Genomic DNA, 11669 nt, shown 5'->3' with positions numbered 1-11669 from the left:
GAATGCTTTCGAGTCGAGCGACTTTCGAGTTTCGATTCACGCGAGGAGCAACAACAGCAACAACAGTAACCGCTCGTATGAAAAATATATTGGCTCGCTCATGAATTTTCTCTCGAGATTTGTAGGAATAATATCTGACGATCATAATTACGAGTCAGAAAAAGGAGCTGTGGTGGAGATTGGGGAAAGGGAGAAAAGGAGAAGAGGAAGGAGGGAAACGGGAGAAGGATAACGATCTCGCATGAAATTATGATAGGCCGTTAAAGGCGGATGTTAAAAAAAATTAGAGGACTTTCTCGATTAGGGTAAATGGAGGAAGACCTTTGGATTCTAATCCTAGTCCGTGGCTAATCGCTGTTCTCCCATCGGACGTTAGAAGATTAGCTGCGAAGCGATCGATGAGATGAGAGTAGGAAAATAAAATGGAAAAAAATTTCTAGAGGAATCGAATATCTTTCGGCGAGACAGACGAAGCGTGTTTCTGTCGTAAACAAATTAGATAGATAAAAGGGATGACTTTGAGAAGATAAGAAAAGAAAGAGAGAGAAAGAAAAAAAAAGAAAGAAAAAAGAAATGCTAGAGAGACGATTGTATCCAAATAACGAATAATGACGGGGCATGGACTCATACGTGAAACGGACTCGTATTTTAACTCGATGAAAATTCAAATTTTACAGCTACGGTGACTCATAGCTGTTTGCATATTTAATCTTTAAAAATCAACGGACGCTTAGATATCGGTAATAAATATTCCAATTGTTTCGTTGTTAATAATAAAATGGATCGGATCGTTGCATATATTCTATACTGTGTCCATCTCGATCCACGAAATCTCCGGTCGTCCTCGATCAAGTGGTACGTTTGAGGAGGTGAAGAGGAAGGAGGTAGTAGTATAGTATCGAAGCGGCGTAGAAGTCGATGAGAAGGTTGCGACTTGAGCTCTCACTTAGTGGCCGTAGTGTCACGATCGGGACGGCCGCATTAGCATATCTCCACGATGCAGCGTGTAGAGCAGTGGAAAAAGATTAAGAGAGAGAGAGAGAGAGAGAGAGAGAGAGAGAGAACGGAAGAGAGAGGAAGAGAATGAATGACGAAGAAGAAGACAGAGACGAAAGCCTAGAAAGGTAGGAAAGAGACAGAGGCATCAGCATCAGTACCAGCAGTAGGAACACCAGAGGAAACAGCAACACCGATGGATCTGTAAGACTGGCATGCATCTTTTGCATGGGTCGTGGCCCCGTGAAAAAGAGACTCACATATACGAATCGAAGAAGAAGAAGAAGAAGAAGAAGAAGAAGAAGAAGAAGAAGAAGGCGACGACGACGACGACGAGGACGACGACGATACAGAGAAAGGAAAGAAGAGAACTCACTCAGGACTCACCGGGCCTGCCTGTTACCTGTACGTCGCGTGTTTGCCTACCCGCGTCACGATCAGGATCCTATTTGCATAGCGCCGATGAAGCTGCTACCGTTGTTGCTTCTGCTGTTGCTGCTGTTGCTGCTGGTGCTGCTGGTGTTGCTGGTACTGGTGCTGATGCTGATGCTACGTTCATTTCTTCTTCTTCTTTCTTCTCTTATTCTTCTTCTTCCTCCTACTCCGCCACCTACCATCGTATTTATACTTTCTTTTGAACGACGATGATCTGATCTCTTTCTGAAAATAGTAGAGCACGTAAGCTGTACGTTTACACCTCGACGTCGCGCGTTGCTCCAATGAGATATATATATATATATATATATATATATATATATATTCGTTTATTCATCGATAGGGTATGCTACTCCTCTTTTAGTTCTGTCTTTTGCATTTCGATTCGGTCTTAGAGTAACTCTATCGATAATCCTGCCTGATTTTAATTACGTTTACTCGAGTTATTAACACGCGAGATTTTGAGAAAGAGATTGTTGAAGGTTTAAAATTCAATGAAAAGATTTTTATCTTCCCTTTCTTCTTCTCTCTCTCTCTTTCTCTCACTCTCTTTCCCTCTTTAATGAAAAAGTACCCTCATTGTTAAAGTACCGTGGCGAATAATGAAGAGCGACGTCGATCTTATAGAAAAGAAGAAAGAAAGGAAAGGAAAAAGAAAAACTATCAAGATGAATCGATCGAACGAGTGCCGCAACCGCGAGCACAGCACGCGTGTCAAATTTTGACAAGTCGCTTTCAAACACGTGATGCTGTAAATCATTATGCGTGTTGTTACGTGACTAAAGAAAAACGAGAGAACGAGAGAGAGAGAGAGAGAGAGAGAGAGAGAGAGAGAGAGAGAGAGAGAGAGAGAGAGAGAGAGAAGAAAAATCAAACACGTGGCGGAAGCTTAAGGAAAATTGCCTGAACGCAACCACAAAGAAATAAATAATTTTACACTCTCGAAGCTCTCATTATATCCTTCGTAACTTCAGTTTCGCATTCCTCTTGAAATCGGCGTATTCATATACACGAACCCATTTCCATGATTTATACTTTTTCTACTACCTATTCATCTCAAAAGAAGCAGCAAAGGAAGAACGCAAGATCTTTACAACCAAGATAACGAAAATATAACGTATGTTAACGGTAATTAATTATGTTAGCTTCGTGTTCTGTACAATATCTGTCCAATCAAAATCTCATAAGATCTTACGATCTCATGATTTTCTTTTTCTTTTTATATTTTAAGAATCAATTCCCTGAGATATATTGTACGATAAAAAATACGATGGACCAACTTGTCTTATTTAATTGAATCTATCAATATGATAACAAAAAAAAAGAACAAAGAAAAAAGTCCAATAAAAGTGATATTACCGAAGTTATCTTGTCCGCTTCAAATAGATTTACCATTTAAGTTTGAAAGGTCACAAAAGAAGGTATTGTCTTATCCACTTAAAAAAGGTTCAACATTTCCATTTAAAAGGTTACAAAAGAGAAGTTGTTGTCCGGTCCATTTTCGAACAGACTCAACATTCAGGTCTATAAAAGAACAAAAAAAAACATTGTTGCTTGTCGTTCTCTTCAAACAGATACAATGTCCAGTATTGGAAGAATGTAGAAGAAATAGAAAAAAAAAAGAGAGAGAAAATAGAAATGACATTAAATGTGTCGTTTTCTTTTTTTCTCTTTTTTTTTTATGAAAAAGCAAGTCCAAAGAAAGCGGAGGTGTATCTGGGTGGTGGCTTCCGCGGCTCGTCCCACCCACCCCCACCCTTTTCCTTTACGATCCTCGCACACTCCTTTCCGTTTCTAACATAGCTACAAAGCCCCGAGAGTCGGTGGTGTGTAGACGGGCGCGGTATCGGTTCCAAGAAAGGCTTATCGGCTCGCGGATATGTTAATGGCGGCCGTGTTTGCCCCTCTCCCTCCCCTTTCGAGATATATTACACCCCGAGCGAAGGTGGTTGGCAAGCCGGACCATGCTCGTGGGAGAGAAAGAAGCTTGTGTGTTCGCGTTGTGAGCACGCGCGCGCACCCGCGCGAGCGTCTGCACGCGGTGGTGTTTCGCAGCCCTCTCTCGATCACCGAGAACTCGCATGCACGCGCAATTAAGAATCGCTGCTGGAGAATAAAACACACAGAGAGAGAGAGAGAGAGAGAGAGAGAGAGAGAGAGAGAGAGAGAAGTATTACGCTTGAAAAGGACAGAAAGAAAGAGAGATGGTTAGCGCGAAGAAACGTTGCTTGCCATCTCTCTTTCTTCATCGATGAACACTTATTTAGAGAGACAAGGAGAACACGAAGGAGGCTATTGATGCCAATACTTGATATCTTCGACGTGAGTTCTCCTGGCCTTTGCTCTAGACCTTCACAGAAGTCATCATCCTCTCTCTCTCTCTATATATATATATATACACACACACACACACATACACTTTATTTAATCTAACAATTAAAAACTACCACTTGATCTAGTTTATCGGACATTTCGATCGACTTTACTTATTCGTAGACTAAATAATTCACGAAGAATCATCAGTATCGTGAAGCTTTCAACGCGAGAAACGAAAGGCGTCATTAATCAGGTACACGTCGAAATCTTATCGATTCTGTGCAGGGCTGGGATCACCCCAGCAGCCCTTCGGCAAGTCCGTTCGTAATACGTAAGAAAGATCCTGAGTGTTGCGTGGAGGGGGATTTCGAAAGGTTCGAAGGGTGCTGAGAATATATATGTGTATGTGTGTGTGTGTGTGTGTGTGTGTGTGTGTGGAGAGAGAGAGAGAGAGAGAGAGAAAGAGGGGAACGACTAGCGTGGCGAGAAGCCATTAGAGCTTCGGACGGCTAAAGAGACGCATCGTTTTATGTGCGTGTCGTTCTTCCTTCTCGATCGATTTCACCCGATAATCGATTTCGAGATCATGGTAGTTTCTCGAGAGTCATCGGTCTCTCATCGTCATCGGCTCATAAGAAAATGTACATACATATTATCTGACGATTGATTGTAGAAATAAAAAAAAAAGAGAACAAAAAGAAAGCATATGTAAAAAACAAAAGAAAGAGGATTTAATGACAATGCTTGATTACGTATTATTAATTTAGTGTGTTAATTACAGGGGAGGATGAGGATTGGAGTGACTCCGAAAAGACCCCATCGGTGAGCAGCGGCGTCGAGGGTGGTGGATCGGCCGTGTCTAGTCCAGTCGGAGCTGCAAACGTCGAGGAGGACTCTAGTTTACCACCTCCGCCGAGACTGAACGCTTCTTCCTCCTCGAATAGTATAGTCTTCAATTCAGCTGCCGACGACATCAAGCAACGATTTAGTGTGCTCACGGAGAACGCTCGAAAGCGACTCACTAGTCTCACCGAAGAAGTAAGCTAATAGATTTAATTAGTTTTTCGTTTATTTATTTATATTACTTTTCGTTTTTCTTTTTTCAAATTTAAACGGTAGACTGAACAATCGATCAAATTGTTCGTAGATCGCGAGAGAAACGCAGAGAGATCGACACGGATTATCGAGGATCGTTCGAGAATCCAGTCCTAAGGAAGTCGACGAAGAATCGTCGAGCGTAGTAATAGTCAAAGACGAAGAATGTCAACAGAGGCCACCGTCTTCGTCGTCAACTTCGTTAGTAAGAAGAAGAGAATCAAGTTCCAGGAGAGACTCCGAGGATTCCACGAGACGCACAAGCACTACATCCAGCATCGTGGACGAAACACCTCCGGATCCGAAAAAGATGAAACTCGAAGAAGACGTTGCACCAAGACTGAGACTCAATGCTAGTCTAGCGACGGATCCGGCTCTTCGGCCTGCCACCGTCGCGGCGCTTACCGTCAAGCCTGAGAACGCATCGCCGCCTAATCCCGGTCCACCTTTACCTGCTGGCCTACAGAATGGTAAATCTATCTCGAAAGATCTCTCAAACTACAAAGAAATCGATATCCCCGCGATAACGAGCCCTAAGCTATCTTCGAGCTTTGAAATTTCTTTTTAGATTGTAGTTTTTCATTGTTACTAAGTTATTTCATATGATCGTTATCAAAATGACATGCCTAGATCGAGAACGTGATACTAAAAAATTGAAATTGTGATTTCAGCGATTGCATCGGGTCGTTTGTTCGTCCTGCCAACCGACGGAAAAGAAACGATCACTGTTGAACCTGCTAGACCAGCTCCTCTGATCTGTCCACCCTGTGGTATTCGTTTTAGTTCGGCCAGTACTTTAGAGGCTCATCGTACCTTCTATTGCGCCCATCGACCGCGTCTCGAGGAGGACGCGACCAACGACGAGGACGAGGAGAAGTCTAGCAAGTTCGAAGTACGCAAGGCCTACGCTTGTCCGCATTGTTCGTACAGTGCTGATAAAAAGGTCTCGTTGAATCGACACATGCGAATGCATGCAGCATCTCCGGCGCCACCGACGATCCCAACGGTAACGGCTACGACAGGAACGACGCCAGGAAACAATTCGACGACGGCCTCGAACGGTTCCCTCAACGAGGAAGCCGAGAGATACTGTCGCAATTGTGACATCAGATTTAATTCGTTGAAGACTTATCGGGCTCATAAAACGCATTACTGTAGTACCAGGCACGTTGTCAAGGATGGTGCACCCCCACCACCACCTCCTGCACCAACAGGAGCATCTTCCTCGGCTAAAGCTTCACCACCTACAAGTTCGAGTCCTGGTGATTCTCCGCCACCTCAGCCATGTTTGGCATTACCTACCAATCCGATTCTCATTGTGCCGTATTCCCTCATACGAGGTGCCAGCGTGCTAGCTGCACCAGCTCTTCCCGCTCCCGACACGGCCTGCTTTCTACTGCCAAATGGATCCTTGCAGCCAATGATGAGAGGCTTAGCCAGCACGAATACCATCACCGAACCACCAGCCGTCCTTAGAGCAGCCAACAAACCTACCACACCAGCATCGCTCGTTGGTTCCTCCACCTCGCCATCCGTTTCGACACCTCTTGATCTCAGCGTTAGAAGATCACCGACGGCACATCAGGACGAGAAAGAAAACAGAGTATCGCCGGCACCAACTTCGCTTCCTCCTCCACCAGGTAGCCCGAGATCGTCCAGAGGTAGTGCCAGTCCACGAGCAAGGTCGATCGGTACGAATCAAAGCAGCAGCACCGGATCCGCACCTCCACCGCCTCAAACCGAGCTAGCCCTCAGACTAGCTGAGTTACCACCTCCTCCTGTTCCCGTGCCCGTACCTGGTGTCCTCGTTAAACACGGTGTCTCCAGGTGAGTCTATACTCTTGTAGAAGAAGAAAGTTGTTCGTTCTTATAAAAGTTCTTACTTTTTAAGATATTATTTATGACGAAAAAAATATCATTTCAGATGCAAGGAGTGCAACATCGTCTTTTGTCGACACGAAAACTTCGTCGCTCACAAGAAACATTATTGCCAAGCAAGGGAAACGACTGTGAGTAATAGCCCTCCACCGCCTAGCACTCCTTCACCACCACTGGTGCAGTTAATCTGTGCAGCATGTGGTATTAAATTCGCTTCCATGGATAATCTCGTTGCTCATCAAGCTTTTTACTGTCCAAAGAGGCCCGAATCGCAAGAACACCATTCTCGGTGCACCAAATGTAAGGTAGGTGAACAATTAAACAAATGAATAAACAATCAAAGGTTTGTTGCGTTCAACTTAAATATCATGAACGATATAAACGTTTTTAGGCGATAATCGAAACAGGTAGTACGCACACTTGCAGCGGCGGACCGACCGGTGGTTGGCGGTGTCCCGTATGCGGTGCTGTCAGTCCAACGGCCGGTGCAGCGCAACGTCACATGGATGCTCATCAGGGTGTCAAAGCATTTAGATGTACGATTTGCCGTTATAAAGGGAATACGTTACGTGGCATGCGAACGCACATAAGAATGCACTTTGAGAAACGTGGCACGGATCTTCAGGTATGGTCGTCTATATGAAAAATTGAAAGATTCGATCGACGTCTCTTCGAAATGAAAAAGAACAAAAAAAATGAAGAAACGACAAAAAAGAAACACAACAAAAAAAAAAACAAAAAAAAGATACACGACGAAATTTCTTTCTTTCCGTAGGAAGAAAATTACATAACGTGCGTACTCGATGACGAAGCCGTTCTTCCTACTCCCGAACCTGCTCCTGCCACCACACCGGAAGAAATACCAGCGGAGGTACAGATCAACGGGAAGAGCGAAGTCCGCAAAAGTCCTCAACCACCAGTTTTGCCACCACCCGCGGCTGTGACCAGCAAGGTGAAGCAAGAACGCGAGGAGAGTCCACCGCCTGAGGAAAGTCTCGATCCTAATAAGACTGGACCGCGTTATTGTCGGTCATGCGACATAAGTTTCAATTATTTGAGCACATTCATAGCGCACAAAAAGTTCTATTGTTCGAGTCACGCCGGTGAGGCGAGTAACAATAACAACAACAACAATAACAACAATTCGACAAACGCCACGACTCCGCCCAGCGGTAGAACCGAGGCATCCGTACTTTAGATTATTATAACGTACGACGAAAGACATTTCATCTTCGCGTTGTTTTCTCTCGAATTAATAAAAAAACATGGATGCGAACGTGTACGATGATGGGTCTGTTAATTGTTGCCAGTTAATATATACATATAATATGATAGCGATTACAGATTAACCGACTTAGTTGACTACCATCATGTGATTTTTGTCGATCCAGGGAATTCTTCGTACTTATTATAAACCGACGAATCGCATCAATAATGTGTACATAAGCACTCTCGTATATAGAATTCATGGAAAATTACGCGAACGATAATAAAGCGGCAAAAGTGTCGCGAGCCGATCGATCCTTCTGTCAGATCGTTTACCGTTGGATCGATCAAATTAATAAGATATAAATCATATCGATCTTATGGTGACGCTTAACGTATCATTCTTCTTGTATATAAAAGAATAATTGCGGTTAGATGAGATGATCGGTGCGCTTATCTCCCGAACCACGATCGACGATCCGATTAAAGTTGTGCAATCTCATGACTATTCAATAATCTCGTAGTATATAGTAATTATCGACATACCTAAGGTTAAATAAAGATGATTAAGTGAGTGTAAAATGTTGTACAGTAGATACTTAGAGTATTATGGAAAGGTAGAAACGATCTTAAATAATGATACCAATCTCAATTTTTGAATCTATTAAGTTACGTCGGCGATATAGGGTCACATACATGTATATACAGGATGGTTATGAATAACTGAAGATTTCATGTGTCGTCATATATATATATATATATCTCCCTTCCTTTTCTTGGGAGCTTAAAGATTTAGTAGAAAGAAAAATTTGTCTACCTTCGACATAAGGAGGAAAAGAAAAAAAAGAAGAAAAACACGTTTACGCGAGTCACATTCAGTTATCTTTTGAAAATTTCCTGTATAAATATGTAGGTAACTATGAGGGCGCATTCACACTTGTTGGGTAACTAGTGCATCGATAACCGTTCCACGAACGTAAGTGAGTTTGCCAAAAAGCATTATTATTTAGGCAGATATTTTCTACCGAATCTTCGTTCTGTCTCAGCACACGAATTACATTGCATTACGTTATGTTACATTTTCTTTTATTTATAAAATTATAGTCAAATTATCATAATTTAAATTCCAATAAAAATCGGCGAATTTTTAACGACACAGTTTACATAACACATACACACAGGTACATATAGACACGTACACGCAGGTACATAACATAAACATGGACACACATATACAATCAAAAAGCACCGCGAGTACTTGTATACAAGTCACGACTCATTGCGAGCGCGTAAATGTAAAAATTAGAGTTAAGGTCATGTTACGTGTATACGCAGTACTACCCATATCATATGACGAGTTCATTAAAAAGACATCAACTTCTTCATGCGAAGGCCTCATGATAAAAATTTGATAGGAGTTTAAATATTAATTAATACGGAATTCTGATGCAGAAAGTGCCGTCAAGAATATCGGCTATTTACTTGATTTAAATAACTTCCTACGATTATTGTTGACTTTCATATACACAATTAATGTAAAATGCTTTCCCCCGATAAATTTATATAGAACGTATTCTGAAATACTTTCATGAGAGTATTCTTGTTATATTATTTATAGAGCAATACTTATTAATTAATTCCCTCAGAAAGAAAAAGTGGTCGGAATTTATTATGCATAAACCTTGAATATGAAATTTAACATTATATAGCGGAAGATAACTTGTTGCGAAAATTTGTAAATCTCTATCCGGTACTTCCATCACGTTTATATAACGTGGCATAGTGTTACGCATCATTCTTTCAATAAGAACAGTTTTCTTTTTCATATTTCTAAACATCTTCCTTTGTCAAACATCTCGATGCTAGGCTTACTTTATTGTTTTTATTTTGATAGATGAATTTTACACACAAGATATATCTATACAAATATGTAATAAATATATAAACATGCAAATAAAATTCTACAACCTTTACAAACCATAATTATTTTGTTACAGGTATTAAAACAGAAGAAGTCAAGGGAATAGAGTATCTATAATACTTTCACTTATTATTTAATCAGATTTTCACTTTATCCTTCACATATTCAAATATTTTTTGTTTTATTTCAAGCGATATACATTACTATAATAAAATAATCTAGGCATACTGTCACAACACTGTCACACTTGTCACACTAATATAGAAAAAGTATAAATGAAAATAATTTTTTAATTCATTTTCTGGAATGCAATCAAATTCATAAGACTTACACATTTTAAAAATTATCTGCTACAAATACAAATCTATTGGTATATTAATCAAGGACATATGATCATAATTATTCCACAACTTTATATGATAATTTTTTTAAGGATATAATATCGTGATCATCGTCACAAAATTCGTGATACAGAAACATCATCGCTTGAATCACTTTCAGTATCACTTAATTCTTGCTTTATTTTTGCTTTATATTGTGCATATTTATAACCATATTGTTCCACATCTTTCTTATTTATAGCACATATAAAATCATCTTCGCTTGAAAGATCCGATGATTCATCATCATCTAGGTTAATTTTCATAACAGCTCTTCTCATATCGTCTTCATCTACGGATAAATCTGAATGTTCAGTATCCGGATAATCGTTCCACCAATGAGATTCTGAATTGGAATCTTCAGTTTCATATCCATTACTGGAATCATCTTCATCTTTAAACATATCAAATACAAATTCTTGTTCAAAACCATGAACGGATACAAGATCATCTATTATCATATCACTACCAGTTTGAGTATAATATAAATCGTATACAAAATTTTCCAACTGAAACAATATAAATATATACACATATATACAAAATGTTTCATACAAGTAACGTTAAATAAAAAGGATTTCATCACGTACTGTTTCAGAATCTACGTTTTTTGTAGTCGAACATGAAAGAGAGTCTTCAACATCTATTACAGTCATAGTATCTTCTAACTCATTAGTATTTAATGTATCCAAAGAACGACAACAATTAACGACTTTATATCTATTTTCCATAGATATTTGTTTAGTTCTTTCGCGTATTACATTCTTAACATCCACAACATGCCGCTTATAATTTGCTTTTAATTCATTTTTACCCACAGTCTTCACTAAATGTTCGATGACATCTTCGTTCTATTGAAACAATTAATATTGTTTTTAATTTATTTATTTATCACATAGTGTATATATTGTTTTTGAAAAAGACAAAAAAACTTACCTGATTCGTGATTGTTCCAGCAAATTTTACAACCGCGGTTACTGGTGCTAAATCAGTCGCATTTTCAATCTCATCATTTTCAGTAGTTTTACACCGTTTACATGCGATCACCAATGCATTTAATGGTTCATCGTTGTGTCTACGTTTAACACGTAAAATTGCTGCCATTTTTGTTGTCTTTTTAAAAGCAAACGGGACCTCAAATGCTACTTAGCACAAAACACTGTTGGAAAGAATTTTTGTAAAACGTCGATAATGTAGAAATGTTTTCTTTTCTTTTGTTAATAAACAAATTCCGAGTCAACTGAAAAATGCTTATAACACGTTTATGAAGTAGTTCACTATTACATGAGTTTCGATCTCTTTACGTTTATGTTGTGAATCATCGATAAACTACTCTGTAGACAGATACACTGTAAACCATTATACTGTTCATTATTTTTCTTTCGAAGAGTGCGTGATTTCAACGCCAGATATGGACAAAATATGAACTACAAGTCACCGGG

At 40.0% G+C, this 11669-nt stretch overlaps 2 protein-coding genes across 5 annotated transcripts in view; one reads left to right on the top strand and one right to left on the bottom strand.

Annotated features, from left to right (window-relative positions):
- Window positions 1–8508, top strand: part of LOC127062561 (zinc finger protein ush) — a 136350-nt gene extending 127842 nt beyond the window's left edge. For 3 of the 4 annotated variants that reach the window (XM_050991015.1, XM_050991013.1, XM_050991014.1), the window contains exons 2-7: window positions 4529–4785; window positions 4895–5312; window positions 5514–6669; window positions 6767–7025; window positions 7112–7345; window positions 7496–8508. In XM_050991015.1, coding sequence (XP_050846972.1) covers window positions 4529–4785; window positions 4895–5312; window positions 5514–6669; window positions 6767–7025; window positions 7112–7345; window positions 7496–7918 — 2747 coding nt within the window. In that variant the 3' untranslated portion in view covers window positions 7919–8508. Of the gene's footprint in view, window positions 1–4208; window positions 4389–4528; window positions 4786–4894; window positions 5313–5513; window positions 6670–6766; window positions 7026–7111; window positions 7346–7495 lie in introns of those variants that run through there. The other variant, XM_050991012.1, reaches the window with a different exon arrangement.
- A 1503-nt stretch (window positions 8509–10011) lies between these two features.
- LOC127062562 (probable RNA polymerase II nuclear localization protein SLC7A6OS) lies at window positions 10012–11598 on the bottom strand. The gene is made up of 3 exons (XM_050991016.1): window positions 11164–11598; window positions 10818–11078; window positions 10012–10736 (listed from the first exon to the last, which is right to left on the bottom strand). Exons 1-3 carry the CDS (start codon window positions 11329–11331, stop codon window positions 10302–10304), a joined length of 864 nt encoding a protein of 287 aa, XP_050846973.1. The 5' UTR covers window positions 11332–11598; the 3' UTR covers window positions 10012–10301.
- Window positions 11599–11669: the final 71 nt, after the last annotated feature.

Source organism: Vespula vulgaris, chromosome 3, assembly GCF_905475345.1.
Source record: "Vespula vulgaris chromosome 3, iyVesVulg1.1, whole genome shotgun sequence".
NCBI lineage: Eukaryota > Metazoa > Arthropoda > Insecta > Hymenoptera > Vespidae > Vespula > Vespula vulgaris.
The sequence above is the reverse complement of the archived record's forward strand: the minus strand, read 5'-3'. Positions and strand labels throughout refer to the sequence as shown.